Source organism: Kwoniella shivajii, chromosome 1, assembly GCF_035658355.1.
Source record: "Kwoniella shivajii chromosome 1, complete sequence".
NCBI lineage: Eukaryota > Fungi > Basidiomycota > Tremellomycetes > Tremellales > Cryptococcaceae > Kwoniella > Kwoniella shivajii.
This window is the reverse complement of record NC_085908.1, coordinates 2,876,617-2,903,473: the sequence shown is the minus strand read 5'-3', so window position 1 is coordinate 2,903,473 and position 26,857 is coordinate 2,876,617. Positions and strand designations below refer to the sequence as shown.

At 42.1% G+C, this 26,857-nt stretch overlaps 9 protein-coding genes across 9 annotated transcripts; 4 read left to right on the top strand and 5 right to left on the bottom strand.

Annotated features, from left to right (window-relative positions):
- Positions 1–1,790: 1,790 nt before the first annotated feature.
- On the top strand, positions 1,791–5,802 carry IL334_001082 (uncharacterized protein; the record flags this gene model as incomplete). The annotated part of the gene is made up of 7 exons (XM_062932842.1): positions 1,791–4,271; positions 4,385–4,645; positions 4,720–4,798; positions 4,889–4,953; positions 5,009–5,026; positions 5,105–5,302; positions 5,374–5,802. The coding sequence occupies 7 exons, from the start codon at positions 1,791–1,793 to the stop codon at positions 5,800–5,802; spliced, it is 3,531 nt and encodes a 1,176-aa protein (XP_062788893.1).
- Positions 5,803–6,010: 208 nt separating this feature from the next.
- On the bottom strand, positions 6,011–7,668 carry IL334_001081 (uncharacterized protein; the record flags this gene model as incomplete). Its single annotated transcript, XM_062932841.1, has 7 exons — positions 6,011–6,213; positions 6,289–6,381; positions 6,519–6,813; positions 6,886–6,914; positions 6,991–7,109; positions 7,172–7,285; positions 7,376–7,668. The coding sequence occupies 7 exons, from the start codon at positions 7,666–7,668 to the stop codon at positions 6,011–6,013; spliced, it is 1,146 nt and encodes a 381-aa protein (XP_062788892.1).
- A 425-nt stretch (positions 7,669–8,093) lies between these two features.
- On the top strand, positions 8,094–9,340 carry IL334_001080 (uncharacterized protein; the record flags this gene model as incomplete). Its single annotated transcript, XM_062932840.1, has 5 exons — positions 8,094–8,152; positions 8,507–8,556; positions 8,632–9,063; positions 9,149–9,262; positions 9,324–9,340. 5 exons carry the CDS (start codon positions 8,094–8,096, stop codon positions 9,338–9,340), a joined length of 672 nt encoding a protein of 223 aa, XP_062788891.1.
- Positions 9,341–9,684: 344 nt separating this feature from the next.
- Positions 9,685–12,160, bottom strand: IL334_001079 (uncharacterized protein; the record flags this gene model as incomplete). The annotated part of the gene is made up of 7 exons (XM_062932839.1): positions 9,685–10,058; positions 10,146–10,389; positions 10,535–10,914; positions 10,985–11,215; positions 11,368–11,541; positions 11,653–11,791; positions 11,975–12,160. The coding sequence occupies 7 exons, from the start codon at positions 12,158–12,160 to the stop codon at positions 9,685–9,687; spliced, it is 1,728 nt and encodes a 575-aa protein (XP_062788890.1).
- Positions 12,161–12,716: 556 nt separating this feature from the next.
- On the bottom strand, positions 12,717–15,140 carry IL334_001078 (uncharacterized protein; the record flags this gene model as incomplete). Its single annotated transcript, XM_062932838.1, has 1 exon — positions 12,717–15,140. The coding sequence occupies one exon, from the start codon at positions 15,138–15,140 to the stop codon at positions 12,717–12,719; it is 2,424 nt and encodes an 807-aa protein (XP_062788889.1).
- A 268-nt stretch (positions 15,141–15,408) lies between these two features.
- IL334_001077 (uncharacterized protein) lies at positions 15,409–15,615 on the bottom strand (the record flags this gene model as incomplete). The annotated part of the gene is made up of 1 exon (XM_062932837.1): positions 15,409–15,615. The coding sequence occupies one exon, from the start codon at positions 15,613–15,615 to the stop codon at positions 15,409–15,411; it is 207 nt and encodes a 68-aa protein (XP_062788888.1).
- Positions 15,616–16,757: 1,142 nt separating this feature from the next.
- Positions 16,758–21,515, top strand: IL334_001076 (AMP deaminase; the record flags this gene model as incomplete). Its single annotated transcript, XM_062932836.1, has 14 exons — positions 16,758–17,499; positions 18,241–18,274; positions 18,330–19,004; positions 19,080–19,188; positions 19,256–19,369; positions 19,441–19,564; positions 19,640–19,706; positions 19,764–19,912; positions 19,979–20,165; positions 20,223–20,284; positions 20,343–20,594; positions 20,722–20,927; positions 20,987–21,042; positions 21,119–21,515. 14 exons carry the CDS (start codon positions 16,758–16,760, stop codon positions 21,513–21,515), a joined length of 3,174 nt encoding a protein of 1,057 aa, XP_062788887.1.
- Positions 21,516–21,944: 429 nt separating this feature from the next.
- IL334_001075 (uncharacterized protein) lies at positions 21,945–23,477 on the bottom strand (the record flags this gene model as incomplete). The annotated part of the gene is made up of 4 exons (XM_062932835.1): positions 21,945–22,216; positions 22,324–22,617; positions 22,699–22,834; positions 22,923–23,477. The coding sequence occupies 4 exons, from the start codon at positions 23,475–23,477 to the stop codon at positions 21,945–21,947; spliced, it is 1,257 nt and encodes a 418-aa protein (XP_062788886.1).
- A 1,235-nt stretch (positions 23,478–24,712) lies between these two features.
- Positions 24,713–26,769, top strand: IL334_001074 (T-complex protein 1, theta subunit; the record flags this gene model as incomplete). The annotated part of the gene is made up of 7 exons (XM_062932834.1): positions 24,713–24,769; positions 24,864–24,954; positions 25,024–25,160; positions 25,222–25,366; positions 25,439–25,699; positions 25,762–25,910; positions 25,966–26,769. 7 exons carry the CDS (start codon positions 24,713–24,715, stop codon positions 26,767–26,769), a joined length of 1,644 nt encoding a protein of 547 aa, XP_062788885.1.
- Between the last annotated feature and the right edge of the window lie 88 nt (positions 26,770–26,857).

Here is a 26,857-nt window from a genome sequence, read left to right as displayed (position 1 = left end):
CACATCTGTGTTCACGGACGACAGTAACCGAAAATCAACTCGTCTCAGGCACTGAGAAATGAGGTACTAGCACATGTACCTTGGCGTTTTTGATCCCTTCGTCAAACTTGATGTCTCAGAATCGTTAAGTCCTCTATATGGTATGGAACGTTATTGCCATCAGGACCATATACCGGGATCACCTTCGTGACAAACTGAGTGTGATATCTCCCGTACCCCTTCAACTGTGCACCCAGCACTGCCACTGACCTATACATTGTCAGGGAGTAAGTTTTGTTTATGTTGATCTTCCTAAACTTGAATTGATACATGGTGTTTTTTCTTGTCCTATACAGTCAGGCCCAAGAACGACGAGAGATATTGACTTCGTTTACCGTTCCGTTTTCCTCGAATATATCAAGTCAAAAGGTGTCTAGTCGTGGTCAGTCCACTAAAGTCTTGACAACATGCCCAACTCGGATCTCCGATCATCAGATATCATATTCTTCCCACTCAGTCTGCTCGTCCTGTATCTCTCAGAAGATGATGCTAGGTCCTCAAGAAATGGGTCTTCATCACTATACACACAAGCAGCAATATTCTGCAACAGCTTCGATCCATTCAAGGTTTTGAACCGCATCCGAGGATATACTTGGGATTGGATTATATCCACATGTTCGTTCATACTTTTCGTCACGGCTTCGTTGGTCATACTGTCTACCTTGTTACGAGCGTCATTATGGATCTCGAACATTATTAGACGTAATGCAATAGATGTCAGGTCTAATGATACGCAAAGGCGGATAGATTGATGAAGACGAGGAGAAGAAGAGAGGATGCCAAAATTTACCGTTAAGGGCTGGGATGCCTGAGAACAAACCAAGCTCACCGAGGCATCGCTATATAATGACATCAGAAGATTGGAAGAATGTCAAGATCGTGTATGAGACAGCTTATCAAACCTCACTGGAACGCTCAAGCTAGATCAAATTCTTACACTCGCTCTCAAATGCATTCCAACTCTCAATGGTCGATAACCGAAAAGGCTACCGTGACAAGTGGAATAGAGATATGCCTGTAAATCTATATATATATTATCTTGCAGATCGGAGCTCTCTTATATTCTTTTATATTCCTAGAGATAGTACCCAGGGTTTTTAAGAAGAACAATGTCGAATGCTCAGATCTCTTGGTCCGTTCCCACATCCCTTTGCAAGCTATACAGATGTTATAGCAGGACATTGCGAGCCGACGTATGATCATCGGTCTGTAAAACTTATGATCTTTTAGTCAATTGTTCTTTGATTGGTATTCATATGTCGACAACAAAATTACTAGAGCGCATGGTGGGATAAGTTAAATCGATGGTATAGCACTGTGCCTGAAAATACTCTCTCGCGAACATGTTCAGAATTCCTACTCATATCAGCGAATTACTTCTTTCCCAGCTTATCTGAGTTGTGCTCTCTGTCCTTCACCTTGCTGTCAATCAGAGTGTACTTCGACGCTTATTGTGCTGAGCCCTCCGCTGGGGTTTTTCTTTACAAATATTAGATGATATCTCATTCAGCATGAATACTACACCCCCGCTCTGAATACCGACATCGCCCCGTTTTCATGCAGCTTTGCTTATCTAATACGTCCTCTTTCAGACGGACCCGCTCTTCCTCCCATTGGGACATAGCACAGTGCGTACACTGGATGATATACCCAATCGCGGAGCAAAGGTGTATACCCAATCTGATTGCCGTTGTAGTAGATTAAGTGGTTTCAATATCACGAAAACGAGGGTGTGTGTGTTTTTATCATCAATGAACATAGATCAATGCTCAATATCATCAACAACCTCCACTTTGGTCGAAAATTCAAATCCAGTCCCAACTTCATCCAAGAAGAAGAGAAAACATAGGGAGGTAGTCAAGGAAGAAGTAGCATATGAACAGGATGAAATTAGAAGAGAAATACCTCCTCATTTAACTCGTCTTCAATCGACTCCATTATCGTCTGTATACAACGCTGCCATCACCGTGAATCAAATATCGAGTCTTGAGACTGATCAAGGAGAAGAGGAGGTGTATCCGATACTATCAGCTCTAAAGAGGAGGAGGCGAAAGCAGTCAAAAGAAGGAAAGGATAGATTAGAAGAAGGAGATCAATCGAAAGCAGTTTTAATACCACAAACAGACATACCTTATTCAATTAACGGCGAAACATCTTCTTCCCTTTCATCTTCACCTGGCGCCAGGAAGATTCATCAAGACGGATCCGAAGTTGAACCCATAATCATCAACGATCCCATGATTTCTTCTTCTTCCCCTAATGAAACTGAACGATATACCACTCCAAACGGAACTCTTCTCACTTTCCAAAATGCTGGAACATACCTCACTCATTGGACACAATCGATAGGTCAACAGAAGCTACTAGTGGAATACAAGAACATCTTAACAGAAGATTATCAACCTCCAATGATACCGTCAAAGACAGCTTTGAAACGTAAAATATATTCTGATTCGGAGAGGAGAGAAGGTGAAATAACACCAGAGAAAGAGGAAAAAGGAAAAGTTGATGTCGGTCCTCCTATCGGATCGTTAAGAGAATGTGAGATCACTTTACCAATGATAGGTGTTATTCGTTCTACTAAACCATTACCTAATGGAGGTTGGAGAAATAAACAATTAGCAAAACAAAGTGCTTCTTTCCAATCTATAAAAGAATTACATCAAAGAGGTCTTCTAGATGATTCACTTCGTCCTATACCTGAACCTAAAGCCAAATCCATCCCGACTAACAACCAAGATCCGAGTACATTATCATCTGGAGCTGTGCACGAAAAGAAATCACTCAAGGAAACTCAAATGACAAGTAAATCGAAAAGCTGTCAAAATTGGGATTTACAAAAACGACTCATCCATTCGAGATTACCACCGTCACCTTCAGAAAATAACTTAACTCCAACAGGTCAATTAGGCATTGGTAATTATCCATATGTCTCTACACCTTCTTTTTGGTCTTCCTGTCCCCAACTGGCACCAAATGTAATTCACGCTACCACCCTCCAATTACTCTCGATTTCCAGTCCAACTTTGTCTTTAGCAGACAATCCAGCTCAACGAGAAGAAACATGCAGAACAATGTGTCTGCTAACCTCAAAACCATTACCCGTCTCCAGTCAAGAATTGGTTCTGAATTTCGGTAATCAAGCTGAGATCAAAGCCAAAATGAAAATCACAAATCACGGCAAAATGAAAAGTTGGGAACAAGGAAAATTAGATCATGTCTTGAAATTCACAGAAAAATTATTGAGAGCTCAAATGCAAAAACCTTTTAAAGGTAATTTGAAAGATTTGAAATGGCTTATAGTCCCTCTCAAATTGGACCATCAATCGAAAGCCAGCGATTCGAAGAAATTACAAAGAAGGGATATATCTTGGGAAGAAATTTCAAGTATTGCTAAAGGACCTTTATTCACTCCTTTCAATCTGGCTGATCCCGATATATTACACAAACAATGTCAAGATGGAGTCATTACTACTCCAGCTGAATTTGCCAAAAGAAATTACATAAAATCCGTTCGAACAGATTTGAAACCATCTTCATCCCATCCTCTTCTTCCCGATAAAACCATTCTCGCAACAATCAACCCTCTTTCATCATTAGATTATCCTGATCAACCTATATTGGAAGTTGAATCCGTTTTATCACCCAAATATGGAGGACATGTAATCGGTACAATATTCCCATCGAGATCTGAAAAATCTTATCACATACCTGAACTTGTTAAACTTCATTCTATCCCAGCCAGTGTTTTCAGGACAACTTCAATTTTACCTCAATTCTTCAATGAGCTCGACTCATTGTTGATCGCGACGCAGATGAATAATGATCTTTTCGATCGCTTGCTCGACCCCAAATTAGCTTTACAAGCTATAACAACTTCGAGTTCAAATTATGATATTGAAAGCCATTATGAGAGATTAGAATTTATAGGTGATACAATACTCAAATTGATAGTCACTATTCATTCATATGTGAATGATACGGAGATGGGTAAAAATCTGGAACAATCTTTCCAAGATAGACATGTCACCACTTCCAATAGATCTCTGCAAGATAATGCCATCAAAGTAGGCTTGACGAGGTATATTAGAAGTAAGAGGTTCAAAGCGAAAGATTGGTTGCCAAAAGATTGGGCTGTGGATTGGAATGAAAACGGTGCTCCGGGAGGAAATTCAAGTATCACGAAGATATCTAGTGATACAATAGAAGGCGAACACGATTTGGGTGATAAAGTAAGTTTCTGCATAATCTACCGCCTTCGATAGCCATATGGTACACTATATGTACCAGCTTTGCTCCAATGGACATATCTAATAAGCTTATGCTGACTTGAACACAATTTTAGGTTCTCGCAGATGTTCTTGAAGCCCTCATTGGCGCATCTTATCTTGCGTCAAGAGATCTAGATGAGGTCCTATCTGTAGCTCATGTTCTTGGAATTCCAATCAAAGGCTTGCAAAAATGGTCTGATTTATCTTACGCTTTACCTCCCCCAACGACGACGCAAAGTACCAAAGAGGCGAATTACATGAATTTCTTCAAGTCAAAAGAAAATACTATTCTGGGATATGAATTCAAAGACGAATCTAAAATCAATCAAGTCCTTGTATGTCCCCTCATACTCACTGGTCACTTTTACGACTTGAACTTTTGAGCTGATGAAAAGTACAATCCCACTAGAGTCTCGACATGACTGTACCGGGCAGGAAAATGACCTTTGATAGATATCGAATGCTGGGCAATGCAATTTTGGATTATCGTACGTTGTCCATGCCCACTACTCCATGGAGAACTATACCTAAATATTCCTTAAGGGAAAGGTCGAGGCTGATGATACCTTTGAAAACAGTTGTGGTCGAGTACTTGTTTGATAATTATCCAGAAGAGGGTCCAGCTCCATTGACTTTTATGAAGGTGAGCTGATCAATCGAGTAGCACATGGAAGCCGTAGCTGATATGATTGTGATAGGCATCGAGGTGTACCGAGGTATGTCTCCTGAAACATAATTACTCGGTTAACATCCTGACGGGAAAGTCGTCACTGATTGATTATGCTACTATACAGGGCGTCCGATCGGCTCTCTCCGTTGAGCTTGGCCTAGTCGATCTTCTTCGTGACAGCGATGATCAGACTCGAGTGCAGATAGCCAAGATTCGAAAAGCCACCAAGGCAGCGAAAACTAAAGCAGATGCTCTTAATTCAGAAAATGATATTAATGAGGTTGTGGCGTCGGAATGGTGGTTGGATGTCGCAGTAACTCACGTAAGTACAAGCGAGATTGAGCGGCATACGTAAAGATGCATATTGTGACCTGACACATCATATTCTTTTAGACCACTTCCGATCCATTAGAAGCTTTAATAGGAGCTATTACTCATGATGCTTCTTTTGATCTATCACCGATCCGAATTATATTCAGTAAACACATCTCGCCATTCTTAGAGAGATATTGCTCGCCTCCAAGAAAACAATCTTCTCACCCTAAAGATGAAATGATTAGATACTTAGCAAGTAAAGGATGTTCGCACTATTCAGTCGAGAGAGTTTTCCACGATGATTCGGAAGAAGCCATAGTGAATATTCATGACAAGGAAATCTCAAGAGCCTCTGTTGTGTCTGGAATGGGGGTGATAGCAATCAAAAAAGCTTGTGAGATTGCTTTGAACCTCTTGAAAGCCGTAAATTCGAATGGGATCGGATTGGAAGGGATGTGTACCTGCCCAGGAAGGAAGATTGACATCGTGAAGAAGAGTGGTATCTGAGGGAAAAGTCTCATGAGTAGATTAGCACATGAGACTGGGGACAAGTAATATATTGATTAGCATGGAAGGAATAAATGGAAAATCGATCATAAAAACATGTTGTAATATACAACCCATGCATTTGAAAACGACTTCAAGCACATGCTATGATTACTCCTCTTGCAATTCCCGTTCCACATCCAACCTGAGAGGATCTTTGTAGAAAGCTTTACGACAATCTCAATGAATGGTGGCGAGGCGAAGGAGGCGGTGAAGGCGGTAAAGGAATCTTAGTTGCGATTTCCAACTGTTGTAATGCAGCTCTATGTTGCGGAGTTTGAGTCCGTAGATCTCTTGACAGAGGTCGAAGTAAGGCATCTTGTTGAGCCTGACGAATTTGAGGGTGGGCATACATACTTCTTTCTACTAGAACTGTAACAGAGAAGTATTCAATATCCTTTCACTTTCCATACCCCTAATGTGATATCTCGAAAGATGAATACTTACTATCTTCCATATTGTTTTGTATCAATTTCTCCATATATTTAGGTTGTCCAGTTGACATTAAAGGAGCCACCTCACTCTGAAATCCCGTTACGGCTATAAGTAGGAAATTCGATGCATCAGCTGCTTCTTCTCTCCTTATATCGAGATTCTGTATGTCGCGCTTCCTAACCGTTGCAGCTTGACGGACCATGAATGTGCAACGACATGTAAAGGATGACCAAGAAACATACCTTCTATTTCCAGATTTTTCAACATACTCATGACTTTGCCCCATTCTTCTTCTTGTGAAGGTGGAGAAGGGAACCATACGCTGGTCAATTGATTTATCGCTATGGAGAACGTGGTAAATAGTCGATGGAGGAATGCAATTTGAATGAATTGAGGTGAAGATAATATTGGGAATAGTCGAAAGAACATCGAAGGGATTCGACGAAATGTGACGGAAGACGATAAGAGGGAAGATGAAGGTGACAGTATCAAAGTCATTTCTGAGATCAACAATCCACAAAACAGTGTGTGACGCCACTGAGGTTAAGCAGTTATCAGTATACCAAAGCAATTCTGGTTGATGAATGTGGTAATAATGACAATACTCACATAAGCACCTTCTTTAGCTCGACCAAGTACTGAGTTACAATTACAAAAGTCAGCTTTTTGAAGTCCTGAACTCCAACGGCTCAGGACGAAACAAGGAGGGCTCACATGATAAAAGTAACATGAACCCTCCTGAGAATATATAAAATCCAATCGAACGATGGAGTCCCGTTATTGTATACTCTCTTATAGAAGCCGATTTCCAATCTAATATCTGAGGACCAAATCTATCGGCGTCATCAAATCAGTCTGAAGCCATACATAAAGGACTTCTGTTATCCACACTCACCTATCGTACGCATACCTCTTCACTGGATCGGATAAGGTTTCGTATGCCCTCCGAATCATTATGAATAGATCATCGTTACCTGATCCAGCTCTATCAGGATGATACAATCTTGATCTATGGTTTCACTCTGACTATCAGCATTTGATCCTTACGGAATATGTCATAGCTCTCCATATATCGTCCAGAAGGGATACTGAGACTCACAAAGATCTAAAAGCCCTTTTCAATCCATCTGCATCAACGTCCTTTTCCACACCTAGTAAAGCATAAAAATCTTCTGTCGTATTCCCTTTCTCATCTGATTTGAAGAATGTGTAAGCTAGATAAGTGAATATGACACCTGTAAATGCGTATCGATAATTTCTTATGTATCCAGGAGACCCTCTGGGTTCAGCTGGGAATAAACTTGGAAGATATGTGTTGAGGTATGGTATGATCTGATGAGTGATTTGTGACGGGAGGACAGACCATAGGAGCGGCGATAGTAATGAGGACATCTAGTCGTCCGGTCCTGTCATTCAGAGCTCAAAGCTGATCACTGTAATGCAAAGGTATATACACAAGTCTACATGGATTTTATCCCTTTCATCTCTCTTCATTCATCTCTCATGTCTGGATTATTGAGAAAGCGAGAACACTCGCTGTGATGCGGAGCCCCACAGATGACCGAGGGAGGACATTCAGCCAAACTCCGCTCACATGGTTCCTCTTTGCCACCCACGGCGATTCCCGGAAATACCGCTTCGATATATATGTAACTTTATGTGATCTCCCTGTAACAAAAGAGTTGGACAAACGAAACAGAGAACAAAAATAAAAATAGAGAAAAGTTGAGAGACAGAGTGCTTAAACACGTTTGACTCTTCTTTCCATCCCTTTCTTTCTTTCTTCCAACCAAATCAAACAAAAGATCTCATCCAAAATGTCCACTGATCTCAAACAACTCGAACAACTTCTCGCTGGAAAGTCATACGTTGACGGGTGAGTGTTCTTTACGTGTTCGTTTTGCTGCCTTTCCCAAAGACTTCTCTCACCGTCAAAATTCTCTATTCTTACTCTCACACACCAATACTTCCCTTCCTCCTTCCCCTCTCTCTCCCTCTCTCTCGTACCCACAAACTCCTCCTCGAAATGATGATATACCGTTTTGGTCCGTGTTTCCGAGCGCAGCGGCTTAAGACCCCGCGACTCATGCATTGAAGATAAAATAACTTCCAAACTCACTGATCTTTTAAAACTCTTTCTCGCTTTCATTATCCTCTTCCACAAAGGAATACATACTTTGGAAATACAAGTGTCAAATGGATAGTTGGCTGACAACGTTCTGTTAAACAGCTTCCAACCCACCTCCGCCGATGTTGAGGTCTTCAAGGGTCTCGGTTCAGGTAAGTCATTTGCTAGCGTTACCATGACGAAAGGAATGAAAGTTGATCGTGTTTTTCACCTTCACTTTATCATAGCCCCCGAAGCCACTTATCCTCACGTAGCAAGATGGTACAAGCACATCGAATCATACTCATCAGAGTTCGACACCTTACCTAAAGGAACCAACCCTCTCTCCGCTTCTTCATCTGCTCCTGCCGCTGCTCCTGCTGATGAGGAGGACGATGATGATGAGGTCGACCTTTTCGGTTCCGACGATGAGGAAGATGATGCCGAAGCTGAACGAATCAAGGCCGAGCGAATCGCTTCATACAACGAAGCCAAAGCTGCCAAAACAGCTGAGAAACTCGCTGCTGGTAAAACCCTCGAAGTCGCCAAATCAGTCGTTACCCTACAAGTCAAACCTTGGGATGACGAGACTGATATGGCAGCTTTAGAGCAAGAAGTCAGAGCTATTGAGAAAGAAGGTCTCGTCTGGGGTGCTTCGAAACTCGTACCGGTCGGTTACGGTAAGTCATACTTTTCCGCTTTCTATAATATCATGCCTCGACCATCAACCCAAATATGACACTGACATTGCTCATGCATTCAAAGGTATTCGAATGCTCCAAATCACCCTTGTTATCGAAGATGCCAAGATCTCTCTTGATGAACTTCAAGAGGAGATTGCTGAGATCGAGGACCACGTCCAATCCTCAGATGTCGCTGGTGAGTTTCGTTTCCTTAGTATTCTCGTAACAACGCTAATGCTGTTCGCCTGCCTCATTAGCTATGCAAAAACTTTAAGCTACTTAGTATCTCCGTTTGATTTAGTAAATACTTTAGTTTGGGTTATGCATTGCTTGTGATATAGACACAGATGCGCTCCGAGTTCCGAGTATTAGATGTCATTTGTACGACCAACAGCATTCAATTGATCGTGTCGTGTGGTTTCGAGCCAGACCGTTCGATCGGCCAAGCATTCCTGGTTGGTTCTATGTTATCACAAGGACTGACTGAATTTGAACAGATGACTTCTCCACGAGAATCCATCATCAGTATTGATCATTGACTGGAATACAAGCACAAAATCTGAATGTCCATTTTGCTTTGGTGACGATGAAACACTTGAGATTCATTGCAACCACTCATTATCTACCTAGAATAGCCAACTTTCTCGCCCAATTCACTTTCAAACCATACTTGCCTCCTCTGCTCACACCGTCCAATCCTTCTATCTCGCCTACCATCTTCCAACTGTTCCTACCCTCATTCCCAGATTCTATTCCACCCAAATACTTGTCCCACTCTTCCGTAACTACATAGTCTACGTTGTTCTCCCATAGTCCTTCGGGCGTAGCAAAAGTCTCTTCTTCGGATTTTGAGTATATCCACTTTGGTTCTTTTTGATTTGGGAAAGGAGGGTAAGGGCCAATGTGAGTCGTTGAATTGAGTTGGTATTGATGTAGGAAAGTGAATAGCGTTGATCCTGTTTGTAAAGGATATGAAGGGAAATGTATTGTTACTGAATGAAGTCTTTGTCAGTCGGCTTACTTTTAAGGGACAGAAAGCTGGGTTTCGTTCGATGGGATTGGTTATATAGCTAGCTTACTTTGTCTATCTTTTGAATCAGGTAAATTCTCAAGAATCTTCCAAACTTGACCTCCAGGATAATTATTCATGCTCAAAAAAATTAATCCTCCCGTTACTGATACATTCACCAATACCAAGCCGATCAAGCCGAATCTGAATAGAGATCGTAATCTAGGATAATTAGGTAGGTTCCATAAGAATGTCGCTGAGAACGAAGCGATAAGCTGGAATACCGGTATTGAGTAAATGATGAATCTCCATTCCTGTTTGTTTTTTTATCAGGAATTGGTTAGTCAATGCAATTTATCAACAACAAACGGTTCAAGTTGAGACCCAACTCCAAAAAAAAGGTCGATTCATATACAGATGTGAAAGTGGAAGAAACTTGTATGGATTCTCAAAACTCACTTTATGTCCTATCAAGCTCATCGCACCTATCAAAGTCACCGTACCAGCTCCAAATAACTTGATGATTTCCCCTACACCTTCGTATACTTTCTCACCTTCTTTTCCAGCTATCTTAGTATTGATTCCTGTCAATCTTGAAAACCAGATCAATCCAGATAAAACAATCAGAGGTAAACTGGTCAATAAGATCTTGGGCAATGAATTTGTGAAATAATAATGGAACGGCATTATACCCCAATTAGATGATTGTCCTTGAAAGAAATTATAATGTAATGCCGATAACTCGGGCCATAATATTTGCCAAGTAGACGTAAATGTAGGTAAAGATTTATGAGGGATTGTAGGTTTCCATAATGTGTAATCTATTGATGATGATATAGCTATATAGATATGTTATTTATAGGTTAGTATATGTCAGGGAGAGCACAGATTCAGAGATTTACGACTCACCAAGAGATCCGAATCCACCCAACATACCCCATTGTACCACTTGGCTTAAAGTAGCTCTTCGTGTGAAGACCAAGCTTACTGATAATGGAATTAGGAACAACGCTGATTCCAATCGTATCACAGTAGATAAAGCAGTTAAGAGTATTACCGCTGTTTTTTGTCTTCTTGCGGATACCGATTTAGGAGCAGATTTCGATCCTGCTCTCAAAATAAGTGAGATACTGAGTAGGACTATACATATCAGTACAGGAAATCGTATTAGCTTTAACTTCTGATGCTGAATTTGATTTCGGTTTCAATTTTCAATTTCGATCATGTGTTGAACTTGAGTCGTTGGAGATGAGATGAACATCGCAATACCAACATTCCATACCCACACTCACCTCCTGGTAAAGCCATGAAATTGGGTAATGTCCTACTCGCGTAATAAGGAATATGAAAGCTTGTCAAAGACAATAAAGTGAACCATATCCTGACAGAAGATCCAAATCTAGTTCTTACAGTCTTGGATAAATGATTGAACGTATGTGAGAATATAGATGCCAATATCAATCGGACTGACAAGTCACATAAGCATTCTGAACTTTGGTCGTATACATTCGCAAACTCCTTGCTGTAAACGGGGTATCTAGTCGCGATGGTGATTTTACGAGATAACATAAACTTACTTAATATTTGAACATCTAATTTCGTCCGTATCAATCCCAGACTGACACCCAATGCCGAAAATGGATATGAAATCAGACCTAGTACTATAGGAGGTAAAAATGATCTGGGTACAGCTCCTGGGAACGTTATATGGTCCCACTACCGCGCATATAAGTCAAGTCAGCTTTTGCATTTATGACTCTTCAAGTGTGTTTTATATATCCGTACGCCGTAAGTACTCAATCAGATCAAAAAGGATCATGAGACGAGATGATCGTTGGGGAAATGAAGGCACGACGGAGTAATCAAGTCATGAGAGGATGATACAGTAATTTCACTCACATGAGGTAAATTAGATTCATCGAACCCATAAGATAGCACATCATGTACAGCATGTAATGTGAATGATTCTTCTACTTTCGTATATGGCGAAATACAAACATGACTAAACGTTATTATGAATGGAAGAACGTTCGGTGCTGCATTGATGAGTTTTCTTCGAAAGACACCAGGTGATACTGTCTTCATTTTTGGGAGGTTTGGTGATACACTGGTTCTGACTCAACTCGTAATGATATACAAGCAGCGAGTGATACAGTATCAGCGATGAATGCTACTCAATTATCAATATCTTCATCAATACGAGGTTTCCAAGAATATACGAGATTAGCTGCGGCCGAAGGAACGCGTCTAAATTATATGATGATGATGATGATGATAAACAGAAGACCGAGTTTATCTGTCTCTTCGGTAATAGATACCGGTTGACATCGATCAGAAATATCACGTATATTCATATAACCGTCCATGAGAAAGATTTCATAAAAAGGAAAAGACAAAGCCAATTTTAAGAGAGCGTGTAACTATCTCGGTGACTAGGGAGGGCATCAAGCTAAGCGTATATAAATTACTTATAGATATAAGATATAAGATATAAAGAAGGGAGAATGTTCGGTTCATATTAACGTATTCATAATATCGTTTCGAGTTCACTAAAATCCTTTTCATCCTGTCCGCCAAACAAACACTATCTTCCTCCTCTCTCCTTTCCTTCTGCCGATCTATTTGTTCCCCGTCAAGTGCACTAATGACTTGTCAAACTCCATGAATCCAAAGCAACGTTGTTCACAGTGTCAACAGCTGTGAAACCACTACCCCATTGTGGAGTGAATAAAACTTGTAAACTGAATGATCCCCCATCTGCTACATCGATAGTCAAAACCGTGACACCATCGTTTGATTGATCTTGATCGTAAGTAGCGGCATCACCTGTACCAGTGGGTAAAGCAGGATCTGAAGATGATCTTGTTGGAGAAGCAGTAGAGAACGCGGCTCCTGAAGGACCTTGAACTATTGAAGCTACCAACGTCTCACCGCCTAATGTAAGCGTTGCTGTGGCTTGGTTGGTTGAGACTGTAGCGTTGGTGTGCATTCTCCATTGTAGTGTTGGTGAGGTAGTTACATCATCTTGTAAGAGGATTTGTTTCCTTCCATTGATATACCTAATACCACGTTTAACACCACCGGTACCGTTATAGGCAGAAGTCATGTCGGTCCAGAAGTAAGCGGTATCTGAAGTAGATACGTTTAATGAAGGAGCGAGACCTTGAGCTGTACCTGTAGATCCCCAATTTCCAGTAGGTTCAGCATTGACATTTTGATTCAAGTTGTCAATCAAAAGAGTGTTTTGACCTTCGGTTCTCTTTCTGTAATAAAGCCATCTTTGAGAATCTTGGGTTTCACTTGAGAAGTAACCATCAGATAGGTATTGACCTGAACCTAATTCACCTGCCCATCTTTGACCCATTGCATCTAGAACGAAATCACCAACATCTAGATCACCATGAGTTTGATGTCCAGTCAATTTCGATGCTTTCATAGCCCAATAGGTACCAGAGTTATCTGACCACGATGATCTTGCAGTTGCCCATTGTCCATCTGGGTCATCGAAATGTTTATCTAATGCTAATCCATCCCACCAAGTACCGGTAGTTGCAGGGTTATACCAGAACATTGACCATGGTTCAGAAGCATCGTAATGATCTCTTTGGTAAAGAGCGTATCGAGGTTGGTCAAACACGTTGGCCCAGAGAAGAAGAGAGTTTGCGGTGGCGGAGTACTTGTTGGGTCCGTGATCACCATAGTTGAATAGACTGGTCATACCTTGTACGTACATGTGGAAGACTGAGGTAAGGTTAAAACCAGGGTTTGATTCGGCCAATCCTCGATCATCTCCGTATGCAGAGATCAAAGCATTTACCATTTCAGCAGCACCTGTGGTACCAAAGTACCAATAGTTTGCGGTTTCAGCCCATGTACCATCGGAATAAGGACCTTGGAAACAATTGTTATAGGCATCAGGAACGGTAAGAGCGAGGGTTTGCGCGGCAATCTGGGTAGGGTCTCGATCCATGATAGCGATAGCAGCTTGAGTGAGACCACCGTTGATGACACAATTCCAATTTCCGTTGACTTCAGGGTTATTGGTCTGACTACCGGCCCACCAATCATACGCTGAAGCAGATGAATCACCAGAAAGAGCAGCGTGACCAAGATTCAAACCAAGGTTGATGATGGACCACATGATAGCATCCCTCTGTTCATCTGTCCAGAAATCATACAACCAATCGTAACCGATTGCGAAAGCGGCACAGAATTCTGCAACATCCAGGAAATGAGCTGGGTTCCATCGAGTACCATCATCGGCACCGAAGGAAACAGCTGAATTGTTTCCGGCAGCAGTTTGAAGTTCGAGCCAGACTCGGTCGGCATATTGAGTTTCGTTGGTAACTTTGTAAGCGTAAGCCCAATTTTTCACCTTGAGTTTGATTTCTCGTGCAACATCCAGTACACCGGATCCGCTCAAACCACCATCTTCAGTGTAAGGAGTAGGATCGTCACCGAGGGTGTCACTGGCATTTTGTACGATAGTAGCGTTCCATTGCTTGAAGTAAGGGTTGTTGGCGATGAGACCACCTGAAGTGAGAGCTTCCCATTTGTAAGCAGGAGCTAGACGTGGATTCGCTCGGATGGAAGAGTTAGAGGGGGGGCTGGGGTCCGTGGGCCAAGAGTCTTTGGCAGAGGCGCTGGAGTCGACGGTTGGAGCAGCGTAGCCAGCAGTAGCAGTACCAGTTGCGTAGACGGGAAGCAAGTAACTGTCGGTGGCAACAGCGAGGTATACTTCACCGTTAGCACCGGTGTTGGTGGCGGCTGCAGAATTGACACTGCCTACATTGGATGGAACACCGGTGTTGGCATTTGTGCCGCTACTTGCGTTGGATGAAGTCGAAGCACCACCGTCGTTGCTCTTCCTTGATCCAAGAACACCACCGAGAACGGCACCTATGATGATAGCAAGTAAGAGGAGAGGTAGACCGATCCACAGCCACTTATTCTTCTTTTTCTTAGTTTGATATCCTCCTCCTGTAACTCCATCACTACTGTATGCTGCGTTGGGGTTTCCAGAAGACATTGGGTAAGCTTCAGGATACAATTTTGATTGAGACATTATATGGTATATGAGAAGAGCAGTGAAAATGATATTGCCAACCGGTATAAGATAGACGCATTGCGTTGGACGTGACAAGTGTATTTGAAAACAGGCCAAGAGGTTTCGAGAAAGGCGTGAAAAAGTAAACAAAGGATATTTTTGAACGGTCGGGAAAAGCAGGTATAGGGCAGTCGTGATCGAGATAAACAGGGAGGTTTGGATGAAAGGGAATTAAACGATGGTAAAGGTAATCGATGATTGAGTTGGAAAAGAGTAGAGATAGATATCAGCGTTGATCGAGATACAAGACACGAGATGTATGCTTACAGTTGCCGCCACCTGTTTGGCCACCGTAATTGTTATTGGCATAATTCCCACCTTGAGGTTCATCGCTATATCCTCCGCCGTAATTGTTTCCATATGAATTACCGTATCCACCGCCTCCTCCTCCTGCATTGTCAGAATATTGTGCTTGTTGATATTGATGAGACATCGCGTCGGATTTGTGATGTCCGCAAAAAAGATCAAAAGCTGGGGAAGATGTAAAAAGTGAGAAAAAGAGAAAAAGAATGTGTCTATTTAGGATAAGAAGAAAAGTCGTTAATCTATTAAAGTGAGGAGAAATAAAACGGTCGTAAGGATATTAAATATAACGATTATTACGTTGACCTAGAGTCTGTCGTTCGTCGCTCAAATACCGGTTCGTATCGTAATATACGTCGTTTCAACTATAACAAACGAAATAGAAATGAAAAGAGGAGGAAGATGAACAATTCGAAATATTTTGACTGTATTGCAATCAGCGTCTTTTGACCATGTGCGAAAATGAGATGAGATGCAATAGATGTATATAGCCAAACAAAGCACGAAGCACGAATAAAGTTTTATTTTCCACCTTGATCACCCGATACCCCACAGAGAGAGAGAGAGAAAGTGCTAAATTTAATTCAGAAACGCGCGAATTAGAACCACCGTGCTATACACTACTACTATGACCTGTTGTGACCAGTTAACAAAGGCAAGGACAGTGGAAGCAACGATAGGAAGGGTGAAGTCAGAAACAGGGTTTCTCTTGAATGCAGGGAGAACGAGAGCATAAATTGAAAGAATTAACCTTTTTAGCTTGAAACCTGCCGCGATCCCCTTATACTACTACTTGCTACTGCAAAATAAACAGATGAGTGTGAAAAGATGAAAAAGCTGTACAACAACGCGTCTCCCGTCATTTTTCACATTAAAAAAGAAAAAACAGAAAAAAGGAACACAGCCTCACTCGTCATTTCCCCGATATCGTCTATACTAACCCCCTTGTGCGCCTAAATCAAGGGCAACACACAATTAACCTCGGTGATAGGTGCTCGTGATACAACGCTTGCCTGTTGCTGGCGGGATCAATCCTTCTGCCACGTGTATCGGTATTGGTATCTTTCAAGAGTGGAGGTAAAACCCTCGCTTGGAATTGTTGTTGCATAAGATATTTATATTGATCATGTTCTCCGGTATTCAAGGAATTTTGCACCCCATTGATCGCATGAACATTTTCAAAGATCTGTTCACTCCTCTGAGCTGATCTAATCCATTATACACTGCTTGACTCTGCCTTTGAGATACAGACGGATCGAAAATCTTTGTACGATGGCAGATCAATCAGATCAATATCCGTCAGGTGAAAATTCTCGTGCACCTTCACCACTCCCTATCCCCGCACGGTACCCTCACGAAGACCTCGACGATAACGCGCACATCCACTCATCACCTGCCTTCGACTATCACGAAGAGAGAAGACTGCATTTGAAAGATGAAATATGGCTGTCACATCATTTACCAAGATTGCCACCTTCTACTATATCCGAAGCTGGATCATCATCAGCCAGTAGAACCGGTGAAATGAGCACCAGCGTCAAAGGACGTTCACCAGGTCATTATATCCCAGACTTACATACATCCCCACTCGCTCAAACTCGAGCTATGCCATCAAACACAAGCACAAGTCCTGGGCAAGTTGATTTGGGAACTAAAGGAGATAATTTGGAACGAGGTGGTGGTGGGATGGCAATGAGATCAAATTCCCCTTCAAATGATCATGATGATGAGACTGATCTTGCATCAAAATTCCGGCGCCATGCTGGAATTGATGATCAAGAAAGACAGTCAAGTATGTTGTCACCTTCTGGACCCGAAGACGGTGATCTGGATCCTGCGCCTTCCATCATTCACAGACAAGAAAGAGACAAAGAGGAAGCACTCGATTTAGAGGAAGAAGGAAGGGAAAGAAATCTTGATGCGGCCCTTCTTCAAGCTCTGAATGCCGGTGATAAGGGCGCAGGAATAGAAACTCAGGCAGCTCAAATAGCCTCTGCGACTCAAGCTCAACCTCGTGAGTTCAATCAGCATCAGTTCAAGTATCGTTATCTTTCCCCACGTTCTTCTTCCTGTCGTGATCGTGGGTTTGGGGGGCCGAAGTCCGATCTTTCTTTGCTACCTCCCTTTGTGTTGTCTTTCTTTCCATTCGGTCTCCATATCTCTTCCATTCTCCTTCCTTTCCTATCCCGTATCGAAACATCCGAAGCTGTCGGATATATCTCTCACGATAACAACGTTCGTCTTCCTCGTTTTTAATGCGCAAGAATACTACAACATTATTTCACACCTACGGCCAATCGAGTCTTTCTTGTTGCGTTGTATCGGAACGTGCGTCAGTTAGTTGACACTGTGTACTTCCGTTCATGTGATATGTTTTTCGTGGTCTTCGTCGCTACCAAATGCTTTGGTTTTCAAAACGGCTCGTGATGAGAGTGATATACGATAAGAAGACTAGCTATAAGCGCCCCTCCTTCACTCACACCTCGTCCATTGTCTCATCATTCATAACTTTGTGGTCATCACAATCTTTTTTGAGATCGGGATTTGCCTCTTGCTGCGAAGTACAATTTTGCTACTCACTCCTCAATGATGACAGTCAACAATCCCCATCTCTTCTTGACTAGTATTCATTCCCCTTTTACCAGACCTTCTTCTCCTGCCCAGACTGTCCCCGGAACACCGGCGGATGAAAGTCCGAGTGGAGAAATGTTTACAAAACAGATGCTAATGAATATCCAAATTCTCGCTTTCGCAGAGCAAGGAATCGGTAGTGAACTTGAACAACTATAGTGAGTAAAACTAGTTCCGCTGTGTATTTATATCTTCTAACGCTTCTACCGTTAGTGCATCATTCGCTCGATGTCTTGATCTTCGAGACAAGTATCTTGAGTTATCGAATCAACGACTTGGGGATAATCCGAAAGATCACGATGGTACATTCCATGGTTTCACTCCTCCTTCATCGGGCGATGTTATGGGGCTCAAGGCAGAAGTATCACTTGAAACATGTGAATCACCTTTTGCTTCTCGAAAAGACAATCTACCAACATGGAATATCTATCCACCGCCTCCACCACCACATTGGCATTGGAAGCCATCTGACGCTGGACCACATCCTGAACCTACCGATTCGGACGGAACAACGAGGGATACTACTTCTACCAGTGCAGGCGATCATCGACAATTCAACGTCAACGATTGTGACATACAAGAGGAAGACAAAAGCCGTGTCTTTGAGTTGAACGAGGAAGGAGTTTTCACTGTTTATCTCGCTGATCAACCTAATGATACCCCAAATAATGCTGGAACAGGCAATGGGAAAGGTAAAAAGCCATTATCGAGAGTACCAAGTCTGAAAGAGTATTTCACAGATCTCGACTATCTATTGGGAGTTTGTTCAGATGGTCCAGCGAAAAGTTTCGCATTCAGAAGATTGAAGTACCTCTCAAGTAAATGGAGTTTATACTGTCTGTTGAATGAGTACCAAGAATTAGCAGATATGAAAGCTGTTCCTCATAGGTATGTCAACTCATAATATACTCAATTTCGTCATATATGTGTTTTGAAGCTGATCTGTCGACCACGTTGTTACAGAGACTTCTACAACGTACGAAAGGTCGATACGCATATCCATCATTCTGCAAGTATGAACCAGAAACACCTGCTGCGATTCATCAAATCGAAATTGAGGAAAGCTCCAAATGTAAGTACTTTGGTTGAGGATCCCATTTCTGAATTTGTGTGGCTAGCTGATCTGGTTCACGATATAGGAAATCGTCATTCATCGAGATGGAAAAGATCTCACCCTGGAAGAGGTTTTCGAGTCACTTAATTTGACGGCATATGATCTTTCAATCGATACTCTGGATATGCACGCTCATCAAGTGAGTCGTGAATCCTTGCACCGACCTATCACAGGCTCAGAATCAAAAGCTGACCTGATCATTAATTATAGGAATTCCACCGATTCGACAGGTTTAATGACCGATACAATCCCACAGGATCGTCTCGATTGAGAGAAATCTTTTTGAAAACGGATAATCTGCTGAAGGGAAAATACCTTGCTGAATTGACGCAAGGTGGGTCAGCTAGTCAACCTGATCAACTCTTCCGGTGATTATTCAATGACGCAGCTGATAGTCTTTCCACAACAGAACTGATCGCAGATCTAGAGCAGAGTAAATACCAAGTATCCGAGTGGAGATTATCGATTTACGGAAGGTAAGTCAAGGCGTCTTGCGAATTGACGTTCCCATACTAACGTGTAATATGATGCAGAAATGTCAACGAGTGGGACACACTGGCTAAATGGGTTGTAAACAACAAACTTGTTTCACACAATGTCAGGTGGTTGATCCAAGTGCCTCGATTGTATGAGGTGTACAAAGGGTCCGGATTGGTGAACAACTTTGAGGATGTGGTTAGAAGTGCGTATGATTTACTACTTCTTAGTCAAAACGAAGCTGAATCCAGCTTTCATTTTCGTTCGATAGATGTCTTCCAACCTCTTTTCGAGGTCACCAAAGACCCGGCTTCTCATCCCGAATTACACATCTTCCTTCAACGAGTAGTAGGATTCGATAGTGTAGATGACGAATCAAAACCTGAACGAAGGTTATATAGGAAATTCCCAACTGCCAAGATGTGGGATACTAGACAAAGTCCTCCATACAGTTATTGGTGAGCCATTTCATTTCGCACCAGAAGACGTAGCCAACGCTTGACTTCACACGATAGGATATACTATATGTATGCAAATATGGCTTCGTTGAACGCTTGGCGAAGAACGAGAGGATTTAGTAGGTTCATCTGCCTTGGCTGACTCATCCTTGTGCAAATCAGCTGATTCCAACGTAGACACATTCGTGCTTCGACCACATTGTGGAGAAGCTGGTGATCCGGATCATCTTTCCTCGGCATTCTTGACTGCTCATTCGATCTCCCATGGTATATTACTTCGAAAAGTTCCTGCTCTCCAATATCTTTTCTACTTGAAGCAGATCGGGTTGGCAATGAGTCCATTGAGTAACAACGCTCTGTTTTTGACCTATGAGAGGAATCCATTCAAGGATTACTTCAAAGTCGGTTTGAATGTCTCGCTCTCCACAGGTGAGTCGAATCTTCCGCTTCCAAATATCAAGACACCTACTCTCATTTTGATCTGGCATGGTTGCAAGCCACTGCCGGTGACCATGACATTTGGGCGAAGGTCCTGACTGATCTTTATGTGTACTAGATGACCCACTTCAATTCCACTTCACTGCCTCACACTTACTGGAAGAATACTCTTGTGCCGCTCAAATATACAAGCTTACCCCTGCGGACATGTGTGAATTGGCGAGGAACTCTGTACTTCAGAGTGGATGGGAAATGCAAGTCAAGAAACACTGGATCGGTCAGAAATGGTATTTACCTGGTGCAGCGGGTAACGATATCCACAAGGTGAGTAGATGTGAGATTCATTCGTCAAAGAATGGCAGCTGATGACTTGTTGTCTGAAGACCAACGTTCCTACCATCAGATTAGCATACAGACATTCTACCTTGCTGGAAGAACTGTAAGTTGATCCTTTTGTAGCATCAAACGTGGTTCTGATCTCTGATCTAACATTGAATGTCAATGTGATTGCTTAGAGCTTTAATCCGACATGGGCAGCATTCACCTTCCAATACACCTACTCATCTCAAACCTAAATCATCTCAATTACCTGATCAACCTCAAACTCCCTCTAATCCTGGTCCTGGAGAAGATCAATCCTCATCAGGCATAACGAAGATAGCGAATAGACCAGGGATGACTACTCACCCTTCGGACGTAGCTGCTGCTGCGATGTCGATGACTAATTCTACAGTCTACGGTGAAGGTTCCGGTTCAGGTCACTCGGTAGCTTTGGCTCCTCATTTAGTAGGTGGTGTAGGTACTTTGGATGAAAGAAGTAGGAAGAAGAGTATGAGTAACCTGAATCCTAGAAGTGGATCAGGGACTGTTACTCCTCAAGATCAAGAAAGGTCTCACGAGATCAGAAGATAATTCGTACGGGCTGAGGGTGTTGTGGTCGTTCAACGGGAATGAGGTATCGAGTAAACGGGGCTATCTACAGGATAGGATCTATGAGCATAATGTATAATACCATGTCGTAGCAATTACATGTGATCGAGTATGAGAATGATAAGGTGATGCATTATAAGATCATAGTAGTTTCGTGGTCGAAAATTCTTGCACTGTCGAATTGTCCGTCAAGGTTATATATGTATCGAGGATATGAGAGAAGAGGTATACCGATGAGAGGTGTATATGAATGTGATGTATAATAAAACATGAAATGAACCGAAAAGAATTACCTAAAAGTCAAGTTGATTGTCCGTAGAGAAATAGAAGCAAGTGAAGAGGGATGGAAAGACTTTATAGATCTGTGTTTCGAGGATAGGGATTCGTCGTGTAAATTCGCTTTGATGTTTCTTAGTATTTATATCTATCTAACCGAACTTGGTTTTTTCTGAATTTTGTTGATCTATTGAACAGTTGTCGTTGTTGAGTTGATTTTATGATAGTAGGTCTTTCACAAGAAGTACCGTTATTTGAAAGTTTGAATCCTTTTGCGCAAGCGTCAATTTGACAAGTTCCTAAATTACATGAAACGACATCTATATTTGGAATTGAAGTACAATCTGTTCCTTGAGAAACGGCTAACGGGTTTGAATTACTTGGATTGGGATACATGCATCCTCCACCTGATACATTGGATCGAATGAAAAGCCAAGTCAGCTTACAAGTTCCCCTTCCGATCATGATTATCATTTCACAAGCGAAGGGTAAAAACAAGGAAAGGATGACTCACATGATTCAATGTCGTTTTTGGTATCAACGCATTCCCATTGACCTGAACCCAAAGCACCGATAGCGCACTTGTTTAATCCCACAGGACAAGTTTCTGATCTTTTGGAATTTTGCATCATAATTGGTAATCCTGATGGACAAGTATAAGTAGATTTAGGATAACATTTATTGTTACACAATATCTCTGTTGTAGTGTTACATGTTGGTGGAGTTAAACAATTCCCATTTGAATCGAGTGTTGATCCGGCAAGACAACATGTCGTTCCTCCAGTGAGGACATATCCGGTGTTACAGGCTATCAAATAAATGAGTCCGGACATCTCAGCAAAATGTCTCCGGTACAGTAGTTCCTTGTAAGAAACAACACAACACTCACCTCGCGCACAACATGATCCACCAACAGGTTGTAAATCATGATGAGAGTTTAAAAGTGATACAGAAGCAGCGATACAAGTTTCTGCCACATCAAAATTATATACACCTGCTTGAAGTCCAAGTAATCCAGGTTGCGTCTACCATTCGTGCAATACCCGAAATCAGCCGACGAGATTATAGGGATTCAAAGTGATATTGAAAGGGAAATATGAAAAGCATACTCACAGAAGAAGCTATATCCTCAGCTGTTGTGCCGTTGAAGTACAAACCACCACTTGCGTATACGCCAACATCTGCACCTACACCACTTAATCCAGCTGAAGCAGCAGCGTCGACACATACACAAGCCCCAGCAGCTAAAGTAACGCCTGCGCTCTGACCAACTAAACCACCTGCCACAGAAGCTTTATCTCCTACTGTAGTAGCGGTTCTTAATCTGACACAGGTATTGACTAACACTTCCAGATTTAATTGTGAGACTTCAACTACTGTTCCACCTAAAGTAGTTACTGTTCCACCAACCGCCGATCCTACTCCGCTAATTGTTCCACCTAAAGATCCACCTACAGTAGATCCAACCCCACCTAATAACCCACCAACGGTACCTCCAAGTCCACCAACGGTATTACCTAAACCGCCAACTAATCCATCAAGTAATCCCCGAGATTCAACCTCACTACTAGAGGAAGGAGTGGAATGTCGAGCTCGAAGTGATTGTGTTGATCGAGCGGATACTGATGTCGCAGCCAAAAAAGGTAAAATCGAAATGAGAAAGAGCATATTGCTGAAGTTGCGTTTATTCGTTTGTAATCGAGAGTATCAGGCTATTGTGATGATAGGATCGTTTTATTCCATAGAATAATCTTCTGAGTCGTTGTAAATCGTTATTTGGCAAGTCAATTGCTACTTATCGTTTGATACCCCGTGTAAAGTTAAAAGAAAATAGTGAGAAAGTACGTCTAGTACGTTTGGGATATCAGAATGGTTACCGTCTAGGTGTGTGTTCTTCAAATGAATGTGAGTATATCCTTCTTCTTCAGGCGAAGGGATAAAGTTGGTTATAATAGGACTTGAAGAGAAGAGAAGGGGTCTTCCAGGACCTCCAAATATCGGATGAGACAGAAGATTAAGAAAGATGGATTAATTGTAAAGTAAACGAAAGAAACGAAAGAAATGAATGAAATGAATGAAGGCAGTCATATATACAACGGATTGTTTAGCGCTGCATGGATCAGTATCCAGACATTCTGTACAAGTGGATAAGATTCAGATGATGTCAGTATTGACAGGAATGACAATTGAAATCCGACCGACTTGGTCAGTATCCAGAAAAACACCAGCGATGGATTTTACACTACCCTGCATCGTCAGGAGATTCTCAATCGAATGATCATTTTCAATTGCAGTAGGAAGTATGCCAAGAACCAAGAAAAACGTTGAAAGAAATGTCGTTGGGACTGTGTTCTGAATTATCTGGTTTCTTGGTGTGGATTACAAGTTGACTGAATCGATGGCGATAATCAAGGTATATTGTATTTTGTGTCTTTGTATCTGAATGGGATTGCTCAGTGCCACACACTCAAATCTTGTCACTTTTAATTTTACCTGTTTCATCACCAGTCCAGAAGAATTGAATCGACCTTGGGTATCAGTATGTTGTAATCGGGCCCAGGGAGTTCATGTCAATGTTGGGTAGAAAAGACCATCATCCAGATATCGCAATCTAAGAGGATGGTAATCTGTATTATGCTAACTCTCGTTGCCTTGATTGTTATGAATTATTGCCACATCATGGTACTGTTTTGCCACGTGATTAGTGGAGGTGTGAGCGCGTCTCTCAACCGTTTCTCGACATTTTGGGAAGTTCATTATTAAACCGCAAAATCCATGATGGAAACAAAATACATTCTGTCACTTTCTTATCAAATCTCTACATAACAAGAACCAGTAGATCATCTGTTATTTTTCTGTTCTTAGATAGTCCACGATAATCAAGAGAAAACAGAGGCTTCAAGATGTCGTTGAAAGTACCAAAAGCTGGTGGACCGGACCTTTTCAAGGCCGGATACAAGGTTCGTTGATCATTTATGATAGCGTCACGTTGCTACCCAGCGAGACTGCAGGATAAGCTTCACTGTATATTCTGACCAATCCCTTTTCAAACAGCACATGTCCGGACTGGAAGAGGCTGTCTTAAGGAATATTGCAGCTGTAGGGGAGTTGAGTGAAATCGTTAGAACTTCTTTCGGTCCAAATGGTCAGTCCAACATTTTTCTTTCATCTATAATACATAAGTATTCACTGATCTGACCGTGTTGCTCATCAGGACGAAACAAGCTTATCATCAATCATCTTGGACGACTTTTCGTAACTTCAGATGCTGCCACCATTATTCGAGAGATCGAAGTCGCTCATCCCGCTGCTAAGTTGTTGGTAATGGCAAGTACAGCTCAAGAAGCAGAGGTGAGTTCAGCTGAATTTAGCGATCTTGACTGAGCAAAGCTGATACCCACGTCCGTCGCAGATGGGAGATGCTACCAATCTTGTTTTGATCTTCGCCGGAGAACTGTTGAAAAGATCCGAACATCTCTTAACGATGGGTTTGCATCCTTCAGATGTCATTCAAGGATATGAAATGGCCTTAGCAAAAGGACGAGAGGAACTGGAAAGTGAGTCATTGTTTCCTTTGGTGCAACCAACGTTCATGCGATGAGTGCTTATTTGCCTGGTTCACCACTTAGCCCTTATCTCATCAACGATTCCCGCTTCTCCTCTCCCAACAGCCGAACAACTCGCCACTGCCGTAGCCACTTCTCTCGCCTCAAAACAACCAGGTTGTGAGGAGTTCCTATCACAACTGGTAGCAGAAGCTTCTTTAGCAGTCATGCCTAAAAACCCTAAAGATTTCAACGTGGATTCTGTGCGAGTAGTCAAAGTTATGGGAGGAAGTCTTGAAGCTAGTAGAGTTGTAAGGGGTATGGTATTCGGTCGAGAACCTGAAGGTTCGTCAGCTTTCACCATCAAATGTTTGTCAGATCTCGCTGACTTTTCTTTGACTTGATAGGTGTGGTAAAGAACGCAACCAAAGCAAAAGTCGCCGTGTACACCTGTGGTCTTGATATCTCACAAACCGAGACGAAAGGAACAGTTTTACTCAAGAAAGCAGATGATCTACTCAGTTTCTCAAGAGGAGAAGAGAAACAACTTGAAGGAGTGAGCTTAGATCATATCCCAAGGATAGGTTATGAAGCTGACATGACGATTACAGTATTTCAAAGAAATCGCTGATTCAGGTGTCAAACTTATCATTGCTGGTTCCGGTATCGGTGATCTCGCATTACACTACCTCAACCGAATGAACATTGCCGTCATCAAAGTGTTATCCAAGTTCGATTTGAGAAGATTATGTCGAGTCGTCGGGGCTACACCGCTTGCAAGATTAGGTGCACCTACACCCGAGGAAGCAGGTTTAGTTGACGTACTCGAAACTGTCGAGATTGGTGGAGATCGAGTGACTGTACTTCGACAAGAAGAGGGAGAAAAAACTCGAACTGCTACTATCGTATTAAGAGGAGCCACGGCAAACTACCTTGATGATCTTGAGCGATCGTTAGATGATGGTATCAATACTGTCAGAATCTTATTGAGAGATGGAAGACAAGTCCCAGGAGGTGGAGCATCAGAAATTGAAGTCGCAAGAAGAGTAGCTGAATACGGAGGTAAAACAGCTGGATTAGCTCAACATTCAATCAAGAGATTCGCAGAAGCATTAGAAGTCGTACCCAGAACATTAGCTGAAAACGCCGGGTTGAACGCAGAAGATGTTGTCAGTGCTTTGTATAAAGCTCATGCTGAAAATCAAGTAGATGCAGGTGTGGATATCGAATCTGAGACAGACGGTGTGATGTCTTCAACAAGCAAAAAGGTATTAGATCCTTTCGCGGCAAAAGATTGGGCGATTAAATTAGCTACAGATGCTGCTATTTCAGTGCTTAGAGTAGATAGTATCATCGTTGCTAAACAAGCTGGTTTGGCTCCTCCAAAACAACAAGGTCATTGGGACGATGATTAGTAGTCTTCTGGGTGACAGTCATTGGAGGATCGTAGATGATATGCACATAAATGAAAGGATGTAATGCATAATCATATATGGTATATAA